The sequence below is a fragment of the Manacus candei genome, unplaced genomic scaffold (genome assembly GCF_025592945.1).
Source record: "Manacus candei isolate 608988 ecotype Guabito, Panama unplaced genomic scaffold, ASM2559294v1 h1tg000050l, whole genome shotgun sequence".
Taxonomy (NCBI): Eukaryota; Metazoa; Chordata; class Aves; order Passeriformes; family Pipridae; genus Manacus; species Manacus candei.
The window spans coordinates 14,368,289-14,394,137 of NW_026138098.1; the positions used below are offsets into that span (position 1 = coordinate 14,368,289).

Consider the following 25,849-nt stretch of genomic DNA (forward strand, 5'->3'; position numbering starts at 1 on the left):
ACCAATATGAGACCGATCGGAAAAACACGGAGCTGAGCCCTGCATACCAGAGCCGGCACTTGCAAAGGCAGCCCAGGGCAGGACCTCTTCCTGCCCGTGCTTCTATACTCAGCTCGCTGGGGCGAGGACCAAACCCCAGGTTCATAAGAAGCCCGGGGGGCTGCTCCGCTGCCCTGCCCAGCGCAGGCGTGCGCTGAGCCGCGCTGCTCGGGCCGCGCCGTGGGCTGGCCGCAGCCCGCACACGCGTTTGCGAGCAGCGTAGGGCCACGTGTGCGGGGGATTCCACGGCCCGGCCGAAATCCCTCCCAGAGAGGAGGGACAAGGCTCCTCCGCCCTGCGACAGGCGCCCACGAAACGCTGACGTGGGAGGAGCGGGGGATTAACCGGAGGAGCGGGAGCCGGGCCTGCCAACCGCTTGCCCCATTACTCCCAACCCTCTACACTCGCTAGAACACCGAGACCCCACGCGGTTTCTCCCCCAAACCCCCTCGGGACCCCCACCGCGTGCCCGTTCCCTCCCAAGCCCGGCCATACACGTGTCCTTCCCCACTCTCCTCCCCGCTGGCACGTTAATGCCCTCCACGTGTCCCTTCATACCCACGTGTCTCTCTTGCCCTCTTCCCCCCACCTCAGTGTGTCTACGCTGCCCCCCAGGTCCCTCTTCGGTCGCCCCCGTCCCTACTGCCCCCCACGTGTTTCCCTCCCCCCGCTCTATTCCCCACCCAAGTGTCTTTCCAGCCTCCACGCCGTCCCCACTACTCACCAAAGTCTCTCTCTGCCCCGTCTCTCTCCTGCCCCCCCCCCGTTCATTGTTCCAACGTGTCTTTCCTGCCCCCCACTTCTCTTACCCACCCACGCCTCTCTTGCCGTCCCCCCCCAACTCCTGCCCGTGGTTTATTACCCCGCGCCGTGTCTCACCTCCCCTACCATCCACGATCCCTCCCACATGTCTCTCTTCCCCCCTCGCCCTGTTCCCACTGCCCTCCCGGCCCCCGGTACCGCTCACCGAAGAGGACGCTGCCGGGGCAGGCGGGACCGTGCGGCTCCATGAGGCGGCGGCGCTAGGAGCGGGTCTGGGCGCGGGGCGGGCCGTGCAGTGCCGAGCCGAGCCGAGCCGCCCCGCCCCGTGCCCGCCCTCGTGCCCGCACCCAAAGGCCCTGCAGCATCGCCCCGTATCCTTCAGCTCGGGGATCTCCCGCCCATCCTGGGCCTTCGACATTTACCGATGCCACGGCCAGCTGCGGAAACGCCATGCCGGAAAAATGGCCCTTTACTACCGGCTGCCCACCTACCGCCCTTCTCCCGGGCACTATCCCGACCCGCATTACGAGCCTTCCCAGCGCCCGGGAGAAGATATAGGGCACACACAGAGCCAGGAGGCTGAAGGCATAAAGAGAGGTAGCGGTGGACAGGAGAGTGACAAGAACTCAGGCAGGGGCACAGAGAGAGGGACCTGCTCACCTCTATCCCTTTAAGCAGGGGCAAGAGCAGCATGATCTGACACTGGGGACTGTGGCACCAGAGCCCTTGAGCACAGAAGGCAAAATCCTATTTCAAAAGCTGTGGCAGGGAGCAGAGGGCCGGACCGGCCTTTCAAACCAGAAAGGGAAGTAGCCTGGTTGGTGCTGCAGGGGTGGAGGGGAGCAGCTAAATTGAAACAAACTTCGCTAATGATGAGCTCACACAGCGTTCTGGGACAGAACCTGGCTCTGCTCCCACCGCAGAGACCTCTGCCAGCCCACCACTTGCTCTGCTCCAGCTGGACTGGGTTCAAGAAAAACATGACTGAAGAGGTTTGAAAAGTGGAACCTGGTCCCAGAAAGAGGCAAGCACTCGCTTAGTAATGGTTACACAAGCACACCCATGTGCTTCTCAGCAGCTGCTCTCCACAGCCACCTGACCCTACATGACCCGTCTGCAGCCACCACCCTGGAGCAATGGGAGGCAGGAGCATCCATTTGTGCGTTATGCTCCCTGGTGCAACATCGGAGCCCAAACTTGTCTCCCATGCCAAGATGTACTGTAGAGAGGCAACTCTGTCCTAACTTCACGAAACAGGCTTCAAGAAAACAAAGTTGCCTATATGTAACACTTTACAATTTGGTGAAGAAAAACTATCATTTTTACGTGGAACATTTACTGGGCCAGGAGAAAACTAACTTCCTTGCATAGTTTGTGTGTTATCCTGTTCTCCACACTAAAAAGCTTCTGAACTGCACCATCAGTGCACTTGTACAGCAGGTGGATGAACTCTTGCTAAGTGACTTTAGGAAAAACCTGCTTTTCATACCTGTGGCCCATCCCTTTGCTTCACTGCCATTCTAAGCAGGAAGTGACTTGCTTTAGCTACCTCAGTGTTTAGCTTCCCAAGTTAAACTTTGCGGATGTACAGCTCTGGCCAGACTGTGGAACTATGATGTTTGCCCACTGCACACAGTGTAACACCCAAGTTACTTCATCTCACACCTTGTCTGTGCTGGCAGCTCACTGGGGTTTCAGCAACCTCTATACTTAGGAGCCAGCAAGGAAAAAAACAGTGTCTGAGAGGGTGAAGGAATCCTCCTGCAACACAGCTCATCTTGGCTTTGCCAGGCACTGGTGACCACCTGTGAAAGAACTGGGGTTTTTTTACACAACAGGTAAAGTTCAACAGGCATAACTCACAGACAGGCCAACAAGAAAGGCACTGCCACTCCAAAACTCTTCAGGGTGAGACCCCAAAGGGTCACAGAATACCTGCTTCTGACAGGCATCAACACAGTAAGTGTCTAGCAGGCAACACACTGCTGCCACCAAAACCAGAGACAAGACTGACATCTGATTCCACCGGCATCCAACACTTACGGCATCATGTAACATATGTTGCTGAACCACTTCTGGTTCTGGAACCTCACACAAACCCCACACATTTATTTACATTCACTTCTCAATTTTTATTCTATTTCTCGCATGGTCTTCAAATACAGTTTTACAGGTCTTCTGCTACAGATACTGTTGATCTAAAACAGATTAATGAAAGTGGCATTCCAACCTTAATGAAAATTCATAACCATGAAAGATATGTCAACATATCACTTTACAATTCTAGAATGATGGTATTGGCCTGACATTCCATAGGCTTAGACAATTAACTTCTATAATAATAACAAATTCATAGGAAGAGAAAATGTGGCAACTCCTTAAAAGCCAAGAAATAAGGCCACAAGCATCCTATACTGTAATGTTATGCATCCAGATAAAATAAGTTGACTCTGGTATCCATGAAGAAACAAAATTCTCCCATCTGGTAAATCAAGGTATCAGCTACTCAACATGCACTCAAAGCTGTATAAAAACTAGTGGCATTCAGCTCTGACTTACATGAAATCCCACAGCACAACCCCGTACCTCTCTCTAAAAATGAAATGACCTTGTTTCAACTTAAATACTTCACTACCGCATTAAAAATCATTCACATTCTGCAAAGGAAAAAAAAAAGAAAAAAAAAAGAGACATCCTGCACGTGACTGCACCAGAAGGCCAAATGCAGCATCTCCCTACAGGTCACAGACAGCATCACTGCAGTCTTAATGCCATTCATTACAGGTTGCATAACAACTTCTATGCAGCTGGAGGCTTTTAAGAGGAACTGAATTTCCTTTGTGCACCACTGAAAAAAACCCAGGAAAATTTTAACAGAAGATATAGACGGCTGATGGCAGCAGGTGAAAGCAAGGTACTGCAAGGTGCATACCACTGGCCAATCACCTGTCAGGGACACTGGGACTTCTGTGAAATACCATTTTCATAAATGATGCAACTACCTGACTACCGGGTCCCATACTACACGAGTTCCATCCCATAACCAAGTATGTCCACCCTGGGTAAAAACATTAAACTTCTGGAACATTTAAAAGTAGGTAACCATTTAAATAATGTGTAAAAATGTGCTTATTGTGGCATTTCTTGTAGAAAAGTTATTTGATACAAATGTGCAGGACTTGAAGACCCTGATTTAATCAAACTAGTATGAACAGGCTTTGAAACATGGTGAGTGTTTCAAGGACAAATCCCAGTTGTGGGCCAGCTCTCTCCCTCTCACCATCTTTCATCCACAATCCCTTGTGAACATTACCAAAATTAACAGGTTCAGCAGAGCACCCTGTGAATTGCTGTTTCAGTCCCAGGAGAATGATACACTCAAGTAGCGACAAACTGCTATCTGAAGGAAGGGTTGGTTGGGATCTGCTCCCCTTTCCCAAGATGGTCAGTTCCTAGCCCTGGATATGAGGCACAATAAGAAAGGTCAGTGCTGAGGACAGACTTGTTCTCGATTGTGGTTTCAGGTTATTCAAAAGTGCCATCTTGGACCTATACCATTTCACTTTTCAAAAGAAAAAGTTACAAAAACTGGTAAACAAAAAGTTAGTCAGCATACAGCTAAGTTTATATACACTGAAATTTACAAGTTTGTCATTAAGTGACTTCTGCCACAGACCACTGCACATTTGTCCCTAACAAAACACAAAGCTTGAACCAATGGTCATTAGAAGTGACAACGGGTCATTGCTTTATCAACAAGCGCAAAGGTAGTAAAAAATAGAACTGTAACTACTTATCTTTAAAATTGCTGATTGACACAAGCAATCCCTCTCATTTCTGCAACTTCCAGTTGCACATCCTGCTCTATGACAGAGAAAAAAACCCACATCTTTATAGGTACTTCTGCCAGAGACCACTTTTCTGTTGACACATGAATGCAGAGAACTGTAGTCAACCACAGCACCGACTGAGAGGGATTCCTCCAAGGAGCTATAGCCCATGCAAGATTCCTTGGCACTTCACACAGGACCAGGAGAGGACAAGGTTTCTCTTTGTTAAAACAGTGTTTTCAGCAGCATTATCCCCTTCCAACAAATTACAGTCTGAATGTGTGATGGGTGATTTTCGCACAGCCCTTTCTACCAAGCTGGCTTATTGCTGGCTTTGTGCAGCTAGACCATATGAAGATCCCCACCACTACCTGCCCAGCTGTTATGGGTCTACAGTACTGGAACAGTTCGCTGTCAAGCACGTCACAGGCTTCTTCCAAGGATAACAACATCCTTTGGAAATCCTTCCATTTTAGCAATTTCAAAACAACCCAGCTTGCTGTAAAATTCCAGGATTCTTTTATCATCTGGTCTCACTTCACAAAAAGCCCCACGGGAGCCTGAAGAAGGAAGAAAGAAACAAAACGCTGTAGGAGAAGAGTTGTTGTAAAAAGCACAGACATCAAATATTACTAGAGTTCCCATCTGTTTTAACATTTAAATGAGTGATCCAACTCCACATGGAGCATAGTGGCTAAGAGTCCAGATCTATGGCAACACAGATCCCCTAAAGGGACTGTGCACTGCAGACATCAGTCTGAACAAACCCTCTGCACACCTTCCATTGCACATACAAACACCCTGAAACGCCAACACTGGCTCCAAAATACAGCACTACAAGAGGGCACCAAGCGGCGCAAAGGAACTGTGAATGCCGGGTGTGCAGTAAGGCAGGCAGCCAAGCACTTCCCACACTGAAGGGTTTGGTAATTACCCACCAGTGCACACTGCTGCGTGTGAAAAAAAGCATCATTACCAATGCCAGCAGGGAAAATATAAACGTTTGTGCCCTGTTCAAGATGTAAAAATGCATGCTCTCATCGCCAAATTGCTCCCTCAGTTCTGCCTATCTTCTAATTTGCAGGGTAATGACTGAAGTGAAAAGCTACCTTTTACCAAGACAGCAGCAAAAGTCAGCTATCTGAATGCTTTTGTAATTATTTACCCAAATCCAGTGTCAGCTACGGCAGGATTCAAACATCTCAGGCTGACATGCAAATACAGTATGTTCACATAACCCTCCCAAGTTTGCCTTGCATCCTAGAACTGACATGTAGTTAGGAAACAAGGAATTGTGAGTGCAAGAAACTTACCATTAGCCTTTAGAGAAGAGAGTAGGCAGGCCATCATACTTTTGGCCACACTTGGATCGGTCACTTTTTTGTGGATATCAATCTTTATCAATGATGGGAAGTTGGCAAGGAACGATTCTGGCAATACCTCTTGTTCTTCATGGAAGCTCAGCATTATTTTCTGAAAGGAGTATGGAAAACAGGTATTTACTCATTATTCAGCTTTTAATTTTCATTCATCTTTATCAAGGAGACTGCTTTGCTCATGGAGCATACCTCCAAACCAGCAGGCTTTCCTGCCTACACCTCTGATGGCCACTTAATTCTTTACCTGCTCAACTGCTGTCTGTACTCCAGATAAAAAGTCAGGTTAGAAAAGCTTCTCAAAGTGTCAAAGGAGGCATGCAAAGCTCCTTCTCAGTGACCCACACTTCAAGTGAAAAAAGTACCAGCCAACCCATAATCAACAGTTTGTGCACAGACATTCCTTTTTGTTTCTTTTATTTTTCCACAGGCAGTCACAGATTTTCACACCAAAAGCAAGCGCTCTTGAATTTGTTTTCCAAACTTAAACTGATGTGACTACCAGTGCCCTACCTGTAGCATGGAGAAACTAATACTGCATTTAGTAGTGGAACAGATCAGAAGCAATCCTTTATTTTCAAAATGTAATTTTCTCTAGATTAAGCTGCCTTATATTTACTGCATTGATTACTACTGAAGTACACCTCATGGGTGTATTAGAAAACACAGCTGTATCTGACTGGCAATGAACAATTTTACTGTTATCTTCTAATACATCAGATACCATGGTCAAAGTCTTCAGAAAGGTACAAAAACTGAACTTCATTGTGAGCTCAAAACGCAAGACAAAGAGACCCACTTTAGAAAGGAAAGACTTCAGCAAACAGTTCTGATCTCATGGGTTATACCAACCTCTGCCTCAGACAGCTCCTTGTCACTATTTGGTTTCGTATATTTTTCTTGCATGAAAGGGATCCAAGACATTTTACATTTTTTAATGAAGGGAGTCACGTCAACTGTCCCCAAAGCATAGCCACATATGCCATCCTCATCTTCTAAGACGAAGCAGTAATCCAGGCTGAGGGTGAGCAGACCTCCTACTAACCTGCAGGAAAAAAAAGTGTCCAAATTCAGTCAAAAGAAGGTCACTTTGATAAAGTATGCCCTTCAGGTACGCTGGAGAAGACTCTAGGGTCAACCAAAGAAGTGACAGAGTCCTCTACTCATGGAATTACTTCCTACAAAGCATTAATTGACTGTCAAAACTCAGCTACAAGCAACATCTGCACCTCAGGATCCCACAATTTAATTTCATATACACTGCTCTTATCCTTTTGTCCTCAGTTGCTCTGCTGCCATTACTTCCTTGTTCTTCCACATTCTCCTTTGAGTATTTTTTGATACCAGTTACACATCCTTTCTTAACTGCCCTCCTGTCACTCAGAGCAGACTCTCTATAAAATTCTGTCTAAATTAAACACTTAAGACAAAAAAAAAAATCCTCAAAGTAGCTCATTTTACAGCTCAGATTTAATGCCTTTTTTTTTTTTTTAAATTCATCTGTCACTGCCTATCCTTTTTAACAGATTGTACATGTACTTCAGAAAAACTGGAGGTACTCGGCTGGGAGACTGGTCATCAAAAACCCCTCAATTATCTTCAGAACTACAAAAGATTGGAAAAAATACCAGAGGGTAACTACAGACTATGGACATTCCCATGATATACTTTCACAATATCTGAAATAAGGTACTATGATGCACAGGTTTCATAATACAGAGGCTTCAGCTAAGTCTATTTTCTAGCACCTCACAACAGGTGACTAGTGCATGAACTGAGACGTAACTGTCAATGGTACCTTTAAGAAACCCAAACCTCAATGTCCTGAGGGTAAATTTTATTTGTTTTATATATATCAAATGTTCTTTGCATTCTTCCCACTCACACTTTTAAAAATTCAAATTAAATACAGTGTCAGAACTTTATCCTTCAGAATCACCTCTGTAGGTCATTTGTTCCTAATACGTACTTGTCTCCAATTAAATCTGGTAAACTATGGAAGGGTTGATCAGCTCCATCAGCATACATTTCTCTGCAGATCTTATATACAGACGCCTAAGAGGAGAGAAGATTTCAACTCATCAATCACATTCAAAAGCTAACAACTCCGTTTCAGAGCTTTGTCATTAACAGCCACACTGTAACCTAGTACTGAGAGACCTTTAAGTCAACACGGATCAAAAGTATCCATCTATGAGAAAGGATCTATCTTCCCCCCCACCTCCTCCCCGAAAATAACTCAGAAGTTGCCTTCAAAACATTGTGGTTAAGTTGAATGGCTGGGAAGGAAAGGCTGGAGGTCAACCTCCTGCAGTTGTAACAGCACAAGATTAATCCAGAGGGTAAAGATCAACACCCTTGATACAGAGTCCCTTTACAAAACCTCCAATGTCCCAGCACAGCAATATAACCCCGGGAAGGACAGACACACCCTGCATGTTAAAACACTTTCAGCAGAATCTCAGAGTAAACTTGTATCAGTCACACTTTAAATAAGAAACTTTACACATCCTCCTTTTTTTTTTTTAACAAAAAGGCTTTTCATTTGACACTTCTATGCCCTTTCATTAAAAAGTAACTCCTCAGAAGAAATATTGTTTATGACTGCATGCTTAGCTGCATCTCCAATTGCTAAGGTGGCTTAGAAATATCAATTCCATTGTCTACAAAGGAACAAATCAGTTTAGGTACAGTCCTGCACTAAGGTATGGAAAAGGCTGCTTCACTGCTCCTGAGAACAGCACAGGACAGAGCTACCCTAAAAGTGGTAGGTAAAAGAGTCTTCATGTGCCAGCCCTGCCTGACTGGCTTCAAAGTCAGGACTCATTTGAACTACTGCAAATAACCTAAGTACTCATGTTTCATCTCAGTGTACCTACAAATGCAAGAGTTCAAGCTGCATTAATCCTGACATTGTATGAATTGCATCCATAAAGAGTGTTAGCTAACTATTGGTTGATACATCAGTTTCAAGTATTCTCTTTGTTGAGCCAATGGAAATGAAACTACACTACAGATTTGTTCAGAAAAAAAAAGAACAAGAAAAGGAAAAAAGCGCTAATCAATAATGAGTAATAAAAAAATTCCTGATTTTAAAGTATCAAACACTCCAAAGAAGATTTGACAATTCTTTCAAAATCAGATCAAAAAGTTTACAACTGTACTTAAAATTGTAAGAACAGCTGAACCATGATCACATTTTGCAACTCAATTTTGAGTTAACAGTATCAACATTCTGCCTATACAGCTCTGTGAGTACCAGCAAGTGCCACAATAATTACTGAGTGAACAGGTATACATACCCATCCTCTAAGTTTAATCCACTGCATGTCTCCCTGCTGCAAGAATTCCTCTACAAGCCGTGAAAAAATTTCACTTGCCCCTCATAAGTAGGGAAGGCACTCACAGATTTAAAAAGGTGGGGAGGTGAGAGGCTGGGAGTCAGGATGTGGGTGTACACTGACTGTTGCACAGCATGTTGCTGAACCACAGGCAAGTCACTTAGTTTTCCTGCGAGCTTGCATTTGTGCCTCAGGCAAGATATCAGGACATCTGCTTCATTAGGGGAAGAAGGGACTCAGCAGTAACCTCTGTTGCCACAAAAGGAAGTGCATCACTACCAACAGCAATGACAAGCATCAAAAGCAGTTACCTCATCTTTAGGAAAGTAGGGTCGTATGGTGTACACTTTGGAAGTGGGTGTTAATGGAGGTGGTTGAAAAAAGAGGTCATTTGCTCCATCAATAGGCAGCAAGCGCTGTGAAAACAAAATACTTAATATGATTGTATGAACAACAAAACCCATCACTCTTGGGTGTGCACTGCAGACTCCCAAATTAACAATTGCTACTTGCAGGCACCCCAGAAGAAGGTGGGGTTGGTATGCTTTACAAATGCAAAGACCTTATTTGAATAGAAAATATCCAATTGGTGTTCTAAAATATGCAATTGAAACAGCACATTAAGAGTCTGTTAATCTTAACTGCTTTAAAATACTTTTTACCAATCATATCTACACTGTCTCTGTATAAGAACATAGAATGTCAGGAGGAAAGGTTTGGTCTGAAGAGGGTTAACTGGCCAGAGGAGACGCTTTATCCCAAAAGCAATGCGCTGATTCAATTTGCTGCGCGCAGAGCACCTGTGAGGGGGGAAAAGTACAGCGCCAGAAAAATCCATGAACAAATCTGAACATGGTATAAACAGCGATTCAAGAACATTTGCCAATTGAATTCCTCGCAACAGAGCGCGTTACGGCATTATTTACAGAGGAACCAAAATTTGGATGACTATCCCTTTTTGCTCATGGAATTCCCATCGGCAGACAAGCATGCGCGCATTGTGCAATTGCGGGCGCAGATAAAAATGCTGTGCGACCTGCAAAGAAACAATGTGAAATGTACAACTAAAGCCGCTGCGCTTCGCATGCGCGTGGGACAGGCAGCATCTCCTTGAGAAATTACTGTAGAAAGGGGAGGAAAATTATTTTAAACCAAGCTGTAAGGCTAATGGGCTTTGGACCAGAAAGCCTTCGGCAGACCAATCCTTCCAGACCTCTGATGTGCAACAAAAGGTTTCTCATAAAACAAAGAAAATGTCATTCAGTTGTGAAGTCATATTGATACCTGGAACTCTCCTGCTAGACCACCTCTAAAGGCCCAGGGTTCTTGGTCTCCACTTAAGAACTGTGCTGAAGATTGACTACGACACCCTGTTGAGATCAGATCCAAGCGGAGAATGTTACGAGAAGGGGGATTTCCTGGGTGTCTTACATGTCCAAAAAGCTAACATACACTTGTGAAAAAAGCTCTCTAACTGAGCTAGAAACCGGGGCTTGGGGGAGGGCTGTAATAATGTACGACTTACAAAGATTTTGTGCTTGCACGCTGGCTGCAGTATTTCAAATTTTTGGTTACCTATAACAGCCAGCTCTAAGAAGAGGTGAGGCGATTCAGTTATACACTTCATTCTAGACCAGGAGGCACAAGAATGGTGCCATGCACAACTGTGTAAACTTCCCAGACGTTTTGTACCATTTTTTTTTGCATGATTGTGCATTTATTTAATCTATGAAAAGATGACATCTTGGAAGCTATGTGGCTCAATAGCTACTACCATAAATTTTAGATCAAACAAATGCCATTATCACAGCCCCTTGAAAAAAAAAAACGGATCTTTCTGAAGTCACATTTTAGTACTTATTGTTTCTAATCTTGTCAGAAAACTAGGACTGGCAATATATGCAAACAGTCTGGAACAGTTCAGGCAGCCAGGACAGTTGTACAAAACTGCACTCTTGCAAGAGACTATGCATATTTATATAATCCAGGCCGTATTGTCACAGGGCTGCTGGCATGTTAAAAAGCTAAGTAGTGTTAACTGGAATAAACTCACAATTTAACTAGCACACTCTGTTGGCCACTACTAGCTTTGCTTGTTAGTATCTTGATTTTTTACCTCCACAAGCGTATCGGACGCACCAGGGACCTTGCTGCTCAACCAGCCACAGGAGGCCCACTGCAGTGCTCAGCTTTAGTTTGCACTTGCTTTAGAAAAGGATTTTCCATTGGCTGTTTGAATTTTAACATTGTTCCACCAGCACAGCACTGCAGCCCTCACCAGCTAACACAAATGACAACTCTGGAGACAGAAGAAAAGCAAGTGGTATCTGGAGATCTCAATTACCCGCCTAGTTTTCTGACAAGATGAGCAGCGCAAACACTCTTTTCCTTTTGTGGACAGCAATCTACCTCCTGTTCAAGTAACAGTCTCAGATCAGTACACACAAGTATGTTGTGCTAGTCAGAGAGTCCCAAAGTGTGCCAAGTTTGACATTTATGAGAGTTTAGGAAAATAGGTTAAATAAAAACTACCTTAAGTACGGTAAATTTCAGAAACAATCTAAGCACCAGAATTCAAATTTGGTTTACTCCCACATTTTAGAATTCTCACATAAGAAAATATCCTTCACAAGGAGATTTAGTCAATAACTTGGAAGACAGTATTTGTCTCTCCTTTGAGACTACAACTTAACTAGCACTTCCAATTATTACAGTAAAGAGCTGCGTGAATGAAGAGCTGTATAAATGAAAAACATAGTTAATGCCTTAGTCGCTGCGCAAATGTGACTTCAGTTCATGCCTGTTGCACATCTAATCTATCTGAGCTGCCTCACAGACAAAACCTTTCCATTTTAATTAATTAATGACGACGCGCTGTGAACATCTGGCGCTGTCCATCCAATAGCAGTAGAAACTTGTGCTGAGGATTCTCCCATCTGTACACAATGGGGAAGAAGACAATAGAAGTCATTAGTAATCCATAGTACTGTACAGCCACACTAATTTAAGGGACTGAATGCTAGCTGGACTTGAGAGGAGTGGTGAAGAAAGTGAACATCCAGTGGACCATTGAGCACACCGTTGTGAAAACTAACTTGTTTCTATTTGTAGTGTACTTGACTTTATATAATGACCTATTTTATCACAGACCTTTGCTCTGTATGTATTTACATTAGTGATAAAAACATAAGCTGAAGACAAAAATGGCCTCTCTCACAGAAGCACTGCTAGCATAAGAGTATTAATCTGTACATGTGAAAAATACTGAATTTTTCAACTATCTAATAATAGTGTGAGTACTGGAACAGAACAGTGCCAAAGTTAACAGAGTTTGTATTAAGAGTTGGTTTCTACTGCGAACTATTCCAAATATTTGATCCATTTAGAGACTTGAACCCAACTTTACATGGACATTGAAAACTGAAGACAACTTCAGATGAAATCAGTAGGTAGTCTGATACTTCTGAAATGCAATCTTAACTTGGGTCCTAAACATTCAGAGATTGCAAGAATCACTGTTCTCTTTATAGAGCTTTGGCCTGGAGTTTTAAGCTGATTAAGCTATCAAGAAGAGAGCATTCTGTCTAGCTAAAGGTCAACATACAGCAAGAATAGTAAAGTTGGGGGAGTTGTGTCACACTTAAAATTCACAAACTAAAGTTTTTAAACAGCATGAGGTTGTTAGAGAAATGTTAACATACTACAATGCTGCTGAGTTCTCCACCCACACTAGTCTTCTTCTCTGTACTTTGCAGAAGGTAGTCTTAAAAGCTCTCTTCTTAACTTCTTTTTCAACTATACATATTGGGATCAGATATTTAATAAGCACAAAACACAGTAAGTTGTTGGGCGTGGACTGACTTGATGATTTAACAGGTCTTCTCTGTCCCTGCTTACACCTGCCAGTGTTTAAGAATATAATTTAAAGACAATCCAAACACTAGGACTAGACCAAGGTTGTGTAATGGTCAACCACTGTGAGGTTTGTGACAGTTACAGAAAGTGTGACTTAAGACCATCAGCTTTGCTGTCTGCTGTGTATGTCAAGAAACTCCACAGCATATTCCTTACAGTTGTACTGAAACCTGAAAGTGAAATGAGGTCACTAGAATTACCCAGGCCATGCTGGTGCTATCTGCCAACTTAGGATCCCCCAAAAATCTTTCAGAAAAAAAACAAAACAAACAAGAAAGAGCCACACATAAAAAAAAAAAGAAAAAAGAAAAGGAAAACCTGTTTCAAGATAATTTTAAGTCTCAGACTAAATCTGTCTAGAGAGCTCCACAATTTCCACCCACTACTAAAAAAAAAAAATTTAAAAAAAAAAAATCAGTAATTTGGAAAGTGTTTAAAAGAACTTATTTTGCACCAGAATAGCCTTATGCTAAAGCTCGCATGCGCACAGGGCTGGGAGGATCAGCTTCCTCATGGCCAAGCCCACAAAGGTCTGTTGAAGACAGCAATAATGTTATCAAGACAGAGCAAACAGCAGATGGCTGATGTGGTCACATTTCGTAGTGTCATTTCCAATCATACAGTGGGGTATCCAAGGAGTTAATGACATAGTCCAGTGTGCATTCAGTCAAGAGTAAGTTAAAGTCAACACTTACGTGTCAGATGAGATTCAAGTTTCATTAGCCCAAGAAGAAAATCAAGGTCTCCAATCTTAACCATCCAGCAGACAGACTTCACTTATAATAGCAAAGTAAACTCACTGCAAGTATTGCTTCAAATAGCAAGACAGGAAAACCTTTAAAACAGGGTCAAACCAGACCCCCATCCAAGAAAGCACATTTGCCTAATACTTCAGTTTTCCCCGTGGGCTAATTAAAAACACACATAAAAAATATGCTGTCTGGGATTATAATGGCTCCCAATGCACCTACCTAACCACTGCACAAAAGATTTCACCATTGACATAATACTCTTGATATCCCAGACGTAGGAGTACATGTCATAAAGGATTGTCCTGTTGGCACAATTGGAGAGGCGAGTGAACATCCCCATCACCAAGCTGCACATCTCTTCAAACTTGGCTGCTCGGTTACGCCATTCTTCTATCTATGAAAAAGATCCACAGGATCAAACACAGGCTTCTAGGGAGGAGTGGTACTCTAAATATGGAGGAAGACTATGTAATTCATTACTTCATTTTACTAGTGTTGACTACCACACCACACGTGACTCACAGATATCCCCTATGGCTGTTAAAATGAGACCAGTACAGGGAACATTGGCCAAATGCAGACACCAGACTGCCTTCACAGCAACATGGCACTACAGGTTTAAAACAGTAGATTCCACTGGAGGAATGAAAACTACTGTGACCTGTGGTTAGTTATACACTACCCTTCAGGTCCTAGGAATTAGAACATCGGTCTCTATTACAGACAACAAATAAAATTGCTCAAGATTTTCATTTAGAAGGACAGAAACAGGATTCACACTTACTTTTTCAGCATCCTTTCCTTTGCAATTAACACTGACAACACTGCTATTTGCTCTGAGCCACTGGAATTCCCTCAGCATCTGTGCACCTTTGGGCCCATGTTCATAAGGAAGGTAAAACAAGTCAGCAAGAAGCTGCAAGTCCTCTAAAGTCACTGGTTCTACTGTGTAAAGAGGCTTTTCATTCGGCCCAGGCACAAAGTGTTCTTTGTTAATTTGCTCATCAGTCTGCATAGGTGCAATGTCACTACCAGAGTCTTCCTGCATAGACATCTCTGGAGACTTTGACTCAACTATACTCTCCTTATCCGTATCCATTGGCTTCAGCTCCTCTGCCATCTTGGCTTCGGCAATATCTGTCAGTATCTGGTTAGCATTCTTGTCTGAGTCATCTTGTTTTTCCACCACCATGTCCATTGGTTCCTCATCAGATTGCTTCTTCTCCTCCTCCTTGACCAAGGCCGGTGACTCGCTGCTCAGCGCTGCGCCCTGACTCATGATGGGTTCTTGGTACACCGTGGTAACCACCGTTGCTGCATTTAAAGAGGACGGTGCCACCAGTGGCCCTACATCCCCTACAGAGGTTTTAGCACCACTGTGGGCCACTTGCCTACCTGAGAATAAGAAGAAATAAGTTTAGAGTTCTCAATATCTGTCAACTAACATTCAAATCGGCAACTTCTACAAACCACAGGTGATTTTATTACTGCAGCATCCAATCAGCGCAGCTTCCTGTTGGTATTTTGCCTGTTCACTTCTGTCACTGTAATTCTAACTACTAGTTTTGGTTTTTGCAAGTTTCCCTTGCACGTAACTGGTAAGCAAAGATAGGATGGGGGGGAAGTTAGGAAAATTAATTAATATTTTATTTATGCACTACCAGCAGCATTTCTGACTATGCCACCAGAATAAAAAGCTCTTAAAGTCAGTACTTTTCCCTCTGCATCAACTGACTTGTTAAAGTTGCCTTTGGATATAAAGAACACTTCAAAATAAAAGGACTATGTTTAAATGTTTTAAAAATGTTTTTAACGTAGGGAAAACTGAATTCAAAACCTGACTGGACACAGTCTTGAACAACCTGTTCTAACTCACCCTGCTTGAGCAAGGTTGTTAGACTCAAGATATATCTCAAGATTAGATTTCAAGAGGTCCCTTCCAACTTAAACTGTTCTGTGAAAATGGAGGAAGATGATATCTTAATTACTATTCCTCAGCCAATGTTTCTGCTGCAACTGAGTTTCAGAAAGACACAAAACTCTACAGCAGTTGAAAAGGATAAATGCCCTAGGGCAGAGCTGGGAGACAGGCTCTTCCATTCCACTCTGACCAGTTGAAACCCACATTTGAGAAAAACAGATTTTACCTCAGGTCCCAAGTTCCCATTGCTACAAGAAAGGTGTACAATGCTGGAAGGAACCCAGCCGGTTTCTGTAGACAGAAACGCAGAAAAATAGAACTATCTTAAAACAACTGGAAAAACATGAACTCTTCAGGACCAGAACTAGTGTTGATAATAATTTAACACCAACTCCAAAAAAACCACTGTACTTCCTATTCTCTCAGATTCCATGGAAGTGTAGTAACAAGCAGGACTAGCAAGATCCAGACTCTTTCCTGTCTTTCATCAGAAATGCCAAGGGATCATGCATCAAGGTTGCTTCTGTTGATCACTCAGAGCGCTACAGGCACTGAACATCAAGCATTCTTACTTCTTTATTAAGGTTTTCCCAATTACTGAGGTAGAAAATATTTCCAGCTGAAAAGTATGGGAATTGCCTGGATCTATAAAATATTTTTAATTTAAATGCAAGTACTGAACATCTAACCCCATTTTTTTATCGACCCCAGAATGATACCAAATCATACTCACTGCTGTATTGCTGAGGTACCCCAAATTCCTGCAACCATTCTGTTAAGGCCAATTTCAGGGCCATTTGTGGGCTGTACAGAACATCCGTTTCAATATCTTCATCACTCCCCTCGTTTTCCAACTTAATCTGGATTGAAACGGTACTGTCTTCAGTATCAGCTAGAGACAAATTTTAAAAAGTTATCATGCAAGTTTAATTTAAAATAATAAAAATAAAAAAGTTGTGTTAGACAAGGCATTCAATAACTCTGACAGGCCTTCTTCACAAAGAAGCACAAAGCATTAGCCAAAATGGAAAATTATGGTGACGTCAACGTTGACACAGAAACAGTGTGCAGAAACCAGACACTCTGGCATTCAAGGTTTCTTTTGATCTGAACTGCTTCTATTCCAATGACATCATATCCATGGACACACGTCAAATTTGGGCATTAAAACTCCTTGCTGAGAGTGTTAATTATACAACCATACATACCTCTCAAGGCTAAGAAATTCTCTGATAATATGTGCTACAGATATGTGCCAGGAAGTCAAAAAGCAAGCTCAATGCTCATTACCTTTCAGGCAACTGACATTTACTTATGGGATAGAAAAGGTTAGGTGATCATAAGAAGAAAAAGTTGGTGAAGAAAGGGTAGAATCATTAAAAACACCAAAAGCCAGTATGATTCATATGGTTAAGCACAGATCCAGCAAACATTTATGCATACTTACTCATCACCACATCTTTTCTCACTCCATTCATGTTAGACTTGTACCAGGTTGCAAGTGTGTGAATGGCAACATAATTGGCTTCAAATTCACAGTTTGGATTGGTCAGAACTCCCTTTAGTCGAGGGATGAGCTCAGTTGACCGACCCTTGTAAGGCCCAAGAAAAAGCCTCTTTTGATCATAATCATTAGCATGAATGTTATCCCAGATAACTGGTGCTCTCCTGATGATCTTAGAAACTTCTTCTATGGACTCTACTGGAATGTCTTTGGATACAACTTTTGGACCTAAGAGGGAAACAGGATAATCAGCGGGCTTTGCATCTACTCGAAGATTCAACCCCCAAGTAGCAGGAAAGTTTATTTTATTAAATACTTATGAGAAAATTTTTAACAGTGAATTAAAAGAAACAAGCCACCAAACTTTTTACCTGTCCATAACACCTCGATGCCAGGGAGCAGCTTTTCTCCTACAGTCCGTAAATACGGTGATTGGGCAACATTTGGATAACAGAAAGTTCCACAGTACTCTGCACAGGAAAAGAGAATGTCACTGTTGTTAGAAGGATGCACATGTGTGACAACATACCCAACTGTCCCACAAACACACTGAGGGAAGCAATGAGAAACATCCATAAAATTAATCAGGTAAGGTCCAAAAGTCTAAAGTATAAATAAAAAGGACATTATGAATGATACTTCACATAAAGACCAGAAAAAAAAGGTAGAGAATTTATTTAAAATTGCTCAAATGTCAAAATTAGGAAAAAACTAATAAAGTCCATAAACAGAAGGCCAGGTTACAGCAGACAATATGCAAGAGAACTGGAAAACCCCGAGACTGATTATGAAATGCAAATATCTAAAAATATTAACACTGGAACACACGTCTCTTTAAAGTTAAACTGAAGGTCTGCAACAGGACCAAACTACTACAGTGTAAGGGGATAAACTAATTAACAATAACAACATTGCTACTGAATTGAATCTTCCTTGCAACCATCCACACTTCTGAACATAGTAATTTTCTCCCCAGTACCTCAAAGGTATTAGAGGAAGTTTGCAATTCAAAAAGCGATGACTGGACCCAAGTGCAAATCATCTTATTTTTTAATAAATAAACAAGTCAGTGACTACTGAAGTGGGTAATCTTAGTAAAAATAGGAACCAGTGACAGCAGTGAGCACAGACTGTACCTCTACTTGAAGAAAATTCTAAGAAACTAACAGCCAGCCAATTCAAGAGGCAAAAAGATTTTGGTTTAAATAAAAAAAACCCAAAAAACTTCCCTTAACCATTCTATCAAGCTGCCTTCTTTGCTTGGCATTAAGCCTTTCATAGCTGTGTAGATTTGGCAAAAACTTTGCATATATTTGAATAACTGAACCTTTCTTTATAAGTCAATTTCTTCAATCAACCCCAAAATACTCCTTAAGGCAGTTATTAAATGCTAAACCAGCTTTCCAACCAATAAGACTGAGGCCGAACCAAATGATTCCTCTCATTTTACCTGTAGGACAGAAAAGGAATGTGTCTGGTTCTCCTAGATATTGATAAATTTCATTTGTGATCGAGACTTGAGCATGAGCAAAAGAACTGAAAACTTCTTTGTCTGCTGCACACATGTTATGATCGATGTCATCAAACAGCAGTGCAAAAGATCTGCAGCCAAACTGGGAAACCTAATACAAGAGACAAGAGCAAAAGGTTTAATTTGTTAAATTATTTTCATTTTCTTTTTAAATCAAACTAAAATTTTTAAATCTAATCTTAATCTTAAAGGGAAAGCCATAGGAATGGAGAAGAGAAGGTAGAGGAGGCAAGACAGACTTTGGTTTCTATTCACAATGAATGCCTATCTCTGGCCCATAGCTCTGCTTCTCTCAAAGATTAGACCTCTAAAGACCTGCAATCTGTTCCAGTTTTAACAACCCAAAGCTGATCTCGCAGAACAGACAGCTGGGAAAAAAGCTAATTCTGTAATAGCTCTTGGACAAAGGAGAGGAGTCAATTAAGAGAACAAAGAAGATGTGCATGTCAGGTCTGCCTGCAAAGGCGTTTGTTGCAGGCAAGAGTTCTTGCTTTAGCAGTGCATCCTGGCTTCAAGATTCCAGAATACTCTGAAGACAAAAATAGCCTTCAGAATCCCATACAAGATGAGACTTTTTTAAAAGCCTAGGTGATCGCTGGCCACTTCTGCAATGCAACCCAAACACACCCATCAGAATTGTTCAGAGGCACCAAAAGCAACACTAGTGCTGAAAAGGTTCAAGAACGTGCTGAAAAGCTGTAAGAGTAAGCAAGGTATTGGAGTCTCCAAACCAAGCAGTGCTGCAACTGTGCTGTTTGTGTCACACTCACCTGGTCCAGCTTACGTTTCAATGTGGATACCTCTTTAGGATTGGAGAAAGTGATGTCAAGTCCAGGTGAAATTGCATAGATGAACTCTATTTCGTGTTCTCGTGCAGCTGATATCAGAGTCATTAGCTGCTCTGGAAATCAAATTGAAATATTGTAGAGGGACTCAACAATTAAAAAAAATTCTTGGGCATCATTTTAAGTAAATTACGAAGTTCAGAAGCCTCTTCTATCAGAATTTTTAAAAAACTGCTGGAATTTCTTGAAATTAACACAGCAAGGAGCACCAAATTATTTGCAAGAGTTCTCAGAAATTATGCCGAAAGGAATGCAACAACTGTCCTTGTATTCTTATTTTCCATGTTTAAGTTTTATAAATATTTTTAAAATTCTCTTTATCTCAGTACCGTGAGACAAATACAGATATAGTCTGTTTCCACAGTATGCACACCAACAGTTCTAGAATTATTACTCACTTTGCCCACACATACTAACAGACAATTCAGTGCAGAAGTATCACCCTGTGTGACAGAGGTTCATGTACCACTCATATCACTGAAACTTAGGGCACATGGAAAACATGGGTTTTAACACCACTGTGCACAAGTAGTTGCTTTAAGAAGCAAACTTGAAATTTCATCTTCCATACAATGAATAATAAGAATTATTTTTAGAATATTTAACAATCTTTGCTGCTATTGGCAATTACCTTGCAGTAACCTTTAGATTATATTTCTGCACTGATTCAAAGTGGTCTCCAAGAAGGATTATTTAATTTCAAGAGTATAATTTTTCCCCCCACCCAAGGAAAACTACAATCCCCCAGTCTAATAAAACACCAAAGATCCCAAAAATGCCAGAGGTGGATAAAAAGTCTCACATCAGCATGAACAGGTCTTATGTTCTAACTAACTAGTCAAGAGTTGTTTTTCTAATAGGTACTTTCTTCATTGAGACAAGGGCTTAATGAATGACATAAAGGGACATGCTATTTGCTCAATTTTTTTCTCTTTTCTGAAGCAAATAAATTTCTACTTCAAATATGGTGCAGATGTTCAAGAGCCAGAGGAATAATTTCCCTTGAAAAAAAAAGTAAATCTTGTAAGACAAAGCCTTAAAGCAATTTCAGACATCATCTGCAGTTATAGTTAAAAGTAAATCCATGCTTGTTCCAAAGCCGCAAAAAATACACCTGCAGACTATTAAGAAAGAGGTCTCCAGTCACTTTTGGGAATGGCTACTGTGATTATACATACATAAGTATACATAGCAATAACCAATTAATTCTAAAGTCTCTTTATAGAAAACACAGAGGAGAAATAAAGGCAATTACCTGCTTCCTCCACAGAGTACATTTCTCGCCAAAACATCCTGTGCTTGTAGTCATCCTTTGGAGCATACAGGTACGTATTCAGTCCCCACTTCTGAAGTCTACAAACATAGGAAAAAAGCCTTCAAATAGCCTACAAATTCAGGAATTCTAAGTTTCACTTCATCTTATTCTTTTACTTGATCTAATTTTTTTCTTCACTGAACATTGCGTTATACTGTTAAGTCACAATAACTTTAAGCACAAATTATAGTGGACAAATTCAGTCCATGCAAGATAAAAAGGTGAATATGAGTCCCTAAGAATATAGATATTAGGCAAAAAGTTTCTCTAGGTTAGAACAATAATTCTTTCCAGGCTTAAGTGGAAGATTATGATTTCATTGCGATGGAATGTGCTGCAGTAAGGGGAAGCATGACTTGCCTTCTAAAAAGTTCTTTCCTCTGCTCCATCACCCAAGGTCTTCCATAAAATCCTATGGGAAACAAGATTAAAATTATCCAGTTAGATTATGCCTGCTTCATGAAACTCTTCTGCTACATTCATCAAAAAGCTTCCCAAAGCAGAAAGGAAAAAAAATTAGTTTGCATTAGGGAAGTGCAATAACCTCAACTGATCTAAATTTAAAATGCAATTATAACTTGTTTCATTTCTTATGATCTAAGGTCTCATAGTTTTGGCCACTGAAGCAATTAGTTTTCAGAATACAACCTGTGTTCCTGAGCATATGCCCTTGACAAGTCAAGTCAGCATTATTATAGCAGCAGACCGAACAGTCATAACCTAATAAAACTATCACTCCAGACACCTACAAAATAGATTTAATTGTAAGGTGAATACTGAAGACATCTGAAAATGTTTAGTACCTCGAAAATGCTTAACTGGTGGCACAGATTAGAATTTATATACACAGAGTATATAAACACATAGTGGGGGAGATGCTGCGTAATTAAAAAAAAAAATATGTGCAAGTGACTCAACAAAATGCTTAGGATTTCATTCCTTTTATTCAGTTTATAGGCTCCTTGTCAAAATTAACTTGCAAGTTGGTATCTTACTTTAAAGTTCCCACATTTTACAAGCTAATACTATGTCTGTGAATAATCATATATAAAAGCCTCTACACAAGTGATTTTAGAACAGATTGTACTGAAAGTCTTGGAATTCCATAGAAATTGTAATTGCTTCTGGTTTTAAATCTAATCCTCCCATTCTAGAAACAATTAAAAAAGCACCCTCAATGCACTCTTAAGCCAATTCACTTAGACCCATGTGCAAACAGTTCAACCACAAGTGGGCACTTGAAAACAAAGCTTCAGCTTGGCAGCCCTTGCAAAGACCAGAGACTAAAATAACATGAAATTTAATAAGCTCTTATTTTCAAACAGCACGGCCACTCCATGGTGAATGATGATCCTAATACACAAAGCTCACAAGTTCCCACAGAACACCAGTTCAAAAGGCAGACAGTATCTTCATTTCCAGAGCTACTCAATGCTCTAAATCTGTAAATATTTGGTCTCACTGAGGCCAAAACCACACTCCTATCACCTTTCAAAACTCCAAACTGATGCAACCGAAGCATTTTCTACATATTAACAGGTATCTCAATTACATGTTAAGTGTGCAATGCTCTTTTAAGCAGCTTAAAGCAGGCTCAAGTTTAAGAATTAGTCTGTCAAAGAGCAATCTCAGACTGCCTGGCACCACAACGTGGCAAAGCTGAGCAACTACTGCTCCTCACAACTGCCCAGTGGCAAACAGAGGAGTTAAACAGGGCAACAACAAGAGAGTGGTTGTGAGGCCTGAAAACCTCCAGGTTTATTTAACCCAGAATGAATTTCTCATTCTCACCACAGCTTACTCATTTTGACTGATGCTGCCCTGAAGAAGCTCAAGAACCCACAAAAGGAACAAAAACATGTGGGACCCAATGAATACCACCTACGTCTCATAACTCATTCAGAACAGTTTCACTTTACATATACTTCTCTTTCAGACCCACAAGCCTGAAGCAGAGCAGAGCCTACTATAACAAAAGGAAATTCAGCTAACAAAAACTAATTAAATAAGGCTGAAGAGAACAGGCTAACCTGAAGTGATACTTTTCCATCTGTCTCCACATTTCTTAGGTTACTACTGTCACCAGCTGGTGATGACTCTTGGATCTTTCTGTCCAACAGAAAATCGACCTGGTTTTGTATTACTCCATCAGGACTGTGTGTCAGGTTGATACAAAGTCAACAGATCATGCCAAATACCTCGTCCCAGTTACCACATTCTCCATCACTAAAAGCCAGGACATCCTAGAGGCAGAGCATGAAAGCTTTGCACTCAGTAATCTTAGATCTTATTACTCTGCAAAACAGTGAATTTGATATCTGTCATAAACTCTTCACATTCTCACAGTGTACAACCAGTATTTGGCCAATTCTCCTCTGCCTTTTCTACAAAAGATCCAAATTCTCCACCTCACTGCTTTAATCTCACCATCCCTCTAGCCTGTGTTAACCACTGCCCTATGTTTTAAGTATTTACCTATACTTCTGAAGTTAATTGCTGTTTTACTCTTAACCTTATAATTCCCTGAGTCACTAACAAGACAGATGTTTTCACTCACTGCCATTAACCTCATTCACCACAGGTTTGTTTTTCTGTCGGTGGTGGTTTTTTGTTTGCCTGTCTTTTTTTTCTAAACACTCCCCTATGCCTTTTTTTCCTGTACACTTATTATCGTTAGACTGGTAACTCCTAACCACTGTTTGATGGCTTCATTGGGCAGAGGCCATTTTCTTGCTTTGTTTTATGCATAGTAAGCTCAAGAACACCTGCAACAAAATATATGCAGAGGTGACCAACAACGTAACTAGCACCACCAGAAAAACGATTACAGTATACTCAGTAGTTCCAATATAAACCTGGATGAACAGGTGATCCATGGTCCACATGTATCGGCAGGAATATGAGAAAACATGCTGTTACAACCTGTGTTTCTCTTCACTGGTATGTCTCCAAAGCTTTCAATTTAGCCTCTATCTTCACAGAATTTTAAGCTATTAGCAAAGTAGAGAGATCTTTCTCCATGCTGACTGTATCTAAGCCCTAGTAGATACTAAAAAATAAAGACTTAACTGGGCCTAATGCACCTCACACAGAGACATTTGCAAAGCCAAACAGTCTTTTCTTTTTAAGATATAAACAAAAGACATTCTGTAAAACAATGCAGATACCGAGTTTGATAAACTGCCCGTTTCCCTCTCCATTTCATCTGTTAATCACTTTGTTCTTCTACTGGAAAGTCATTATAGGTACAAAAATAGCAACAGATCACAGGAATCAGAACGATTTCAAACCAACTATTATGCTGGGAATAAACCATGTTTCTTGCTGGCTTTCAACCACCTACCTTAACCGACCTGCCAGAAATGCAGACAAATTCTGTCACTAGTGAGAAATGCAAAAAAAGTCACTTTATTCTGCAGCTTCAGCAACAATTTAAACCTTTCAATGATGCCAACTATGTCAAAAGACAGAGGACTGTCCCACAGCCGAATTAAAATGATAAGCTAGAACACTTTGGAGAACAAGGGCCATTTAATATTAATTACAGAGCACATGCATGTGGAATCACATATTCCCTGCTCAGGAAACTGAATCTGAGCTTCTGGCGCGCAGAAAAAGCACGTACAGCCGGGATAATCGCGCGGTAGCTCTGCTCTCTCTCTCTCGATCCTACCTCCTTTACTCACGTACCAGCAGGCGAGACACAGCACTGCCTCAGCCTCTCTGAGGAATCATGGGCGCGCTTGGGAGCCGGGCCTGCGCTCGCCCCGCCGCATAGCTGCCGTCGAAGGGCGCTCCCCGCTCCAGTCCAAGTCCCGGGGGCAGAAGCCCCGCCCGGGAGCTGCGGCTCCTCCCCGCTCTGGCGGAGTCCCGGCCAAGAACGGCGCGGCACCTCCCCGCCGAGCGGGCTCCTCCGGGCGGGGGAGGAGACGGGGACGGCAGCGCCAGCTGGGACTAGCCCATCCCCGGTCTCCCGCGGATACCGAATCCTCCCCCCCCCGTCCTCCCACAGCCCCCGTGCCCCAGGGGACACCCCCTCCCAGAGCTCCCACCTTCCACGACGCCACAGAGGAAGCGGCGGGAGCCCAGCGCTGTCTCCGTCTCGGTGTCGGTTTCCTCGCCCCCCGGGACGGGCCCCGCGGCGGCGCCCGGCGGCTCTAAGGAGGCGCCGGGCACCCCGGCCGGGTTGGGGCTGCCCTGCGGCTCCTCCAGCGCCGCCTGCCCCTCCTTCTGCACCATCCTGCCGCCCGCCGCCAGCGCCGCCGCTCGCCGGGCCGGGCCGAGCCGACCGGGTCCCGTCCGTACCGCTCCGCAGCCCCTTTGTCTGCGCCGCTCCGGGGCCGCCGCTTCCTGTTTACGGGGCGCTGCGCCTGCGCGGGGAACCGGCCCCAACCGGTCCGCGCCGCTTCGCCCGCAGCCGCCGCGCTCCGAGGGGTCGCCGCGAGGGCCCAGGGGAGCACCCGGCTCGGCGGGAAGGGAAGGAAAGGGCGCGGGCGGCCGGGACGGCGACGGCGGAGCGGGAACAACAGGCTGGAGCGCAGGAGGCTCCTCAGGGAACGGGGCGGGCGTCGCACGTACTCTGCGCAGGCGCGGGAGGGCGCGCACCGCGCGTGCTCGGCGGGGCCGGCGGCGGGAGGGGCGAGGCCGCGGAGGCCCAAGGGCGCCTGCGCGGAGAGGCCGCGCGCGCCCGCAGCGCACGCGCGAGGGGCCGCGGGGAC

The 25,849-nt window shown here is 43.0% G+C and overlaps 1 protein-coding gene across 1 annotated transcript; it reads right to left on the reverse strand.

The window, feature by feature from the left end:
• Positions 1 to 2,908: 2,908 nt before the first annotated feature.
• Positions 2,909 to 25,745, reverse strand: OGA (O-GlcNAcase). The gene is made up of 16 exons (XM_051799956.1): positions 25,184 to 25,745; positions 21,492 to 21,543; positions 21,072 to 21,169; positions 19,742 to 19,872; positions 18,891 to 19,062; positions 17,812 to 17,910; positions 17,384 to 17,668; positions 16,670 to 16,828; positions 14,800 to 15,410; positions 14,235 to 14,409; positions 10,633 to 10,718; positions 9,660 to 9,764; positions 7,977 to 8,062; positions 6,860 to 7,052; positions 5,945 to 6,104; positions 2,909 to 5,191 (listed from the first exon to the last, which is right to left on the reverse strand). The coding sequence occupies exons 1-16, from the start codon at positions 25,368 to 25,370 to the stop codon at positions 5,055 to 5,057; spliced, it is 2,736 nt and encodes a 911-aa protein (XP_051655916.1). The 5' UTR covers positions 25,371 to 25,745; the 3' UTR covers positions 2,909 to 5,054.
• Positions 25,746 to 25,849: the final 104 nt, after the last annotated feature.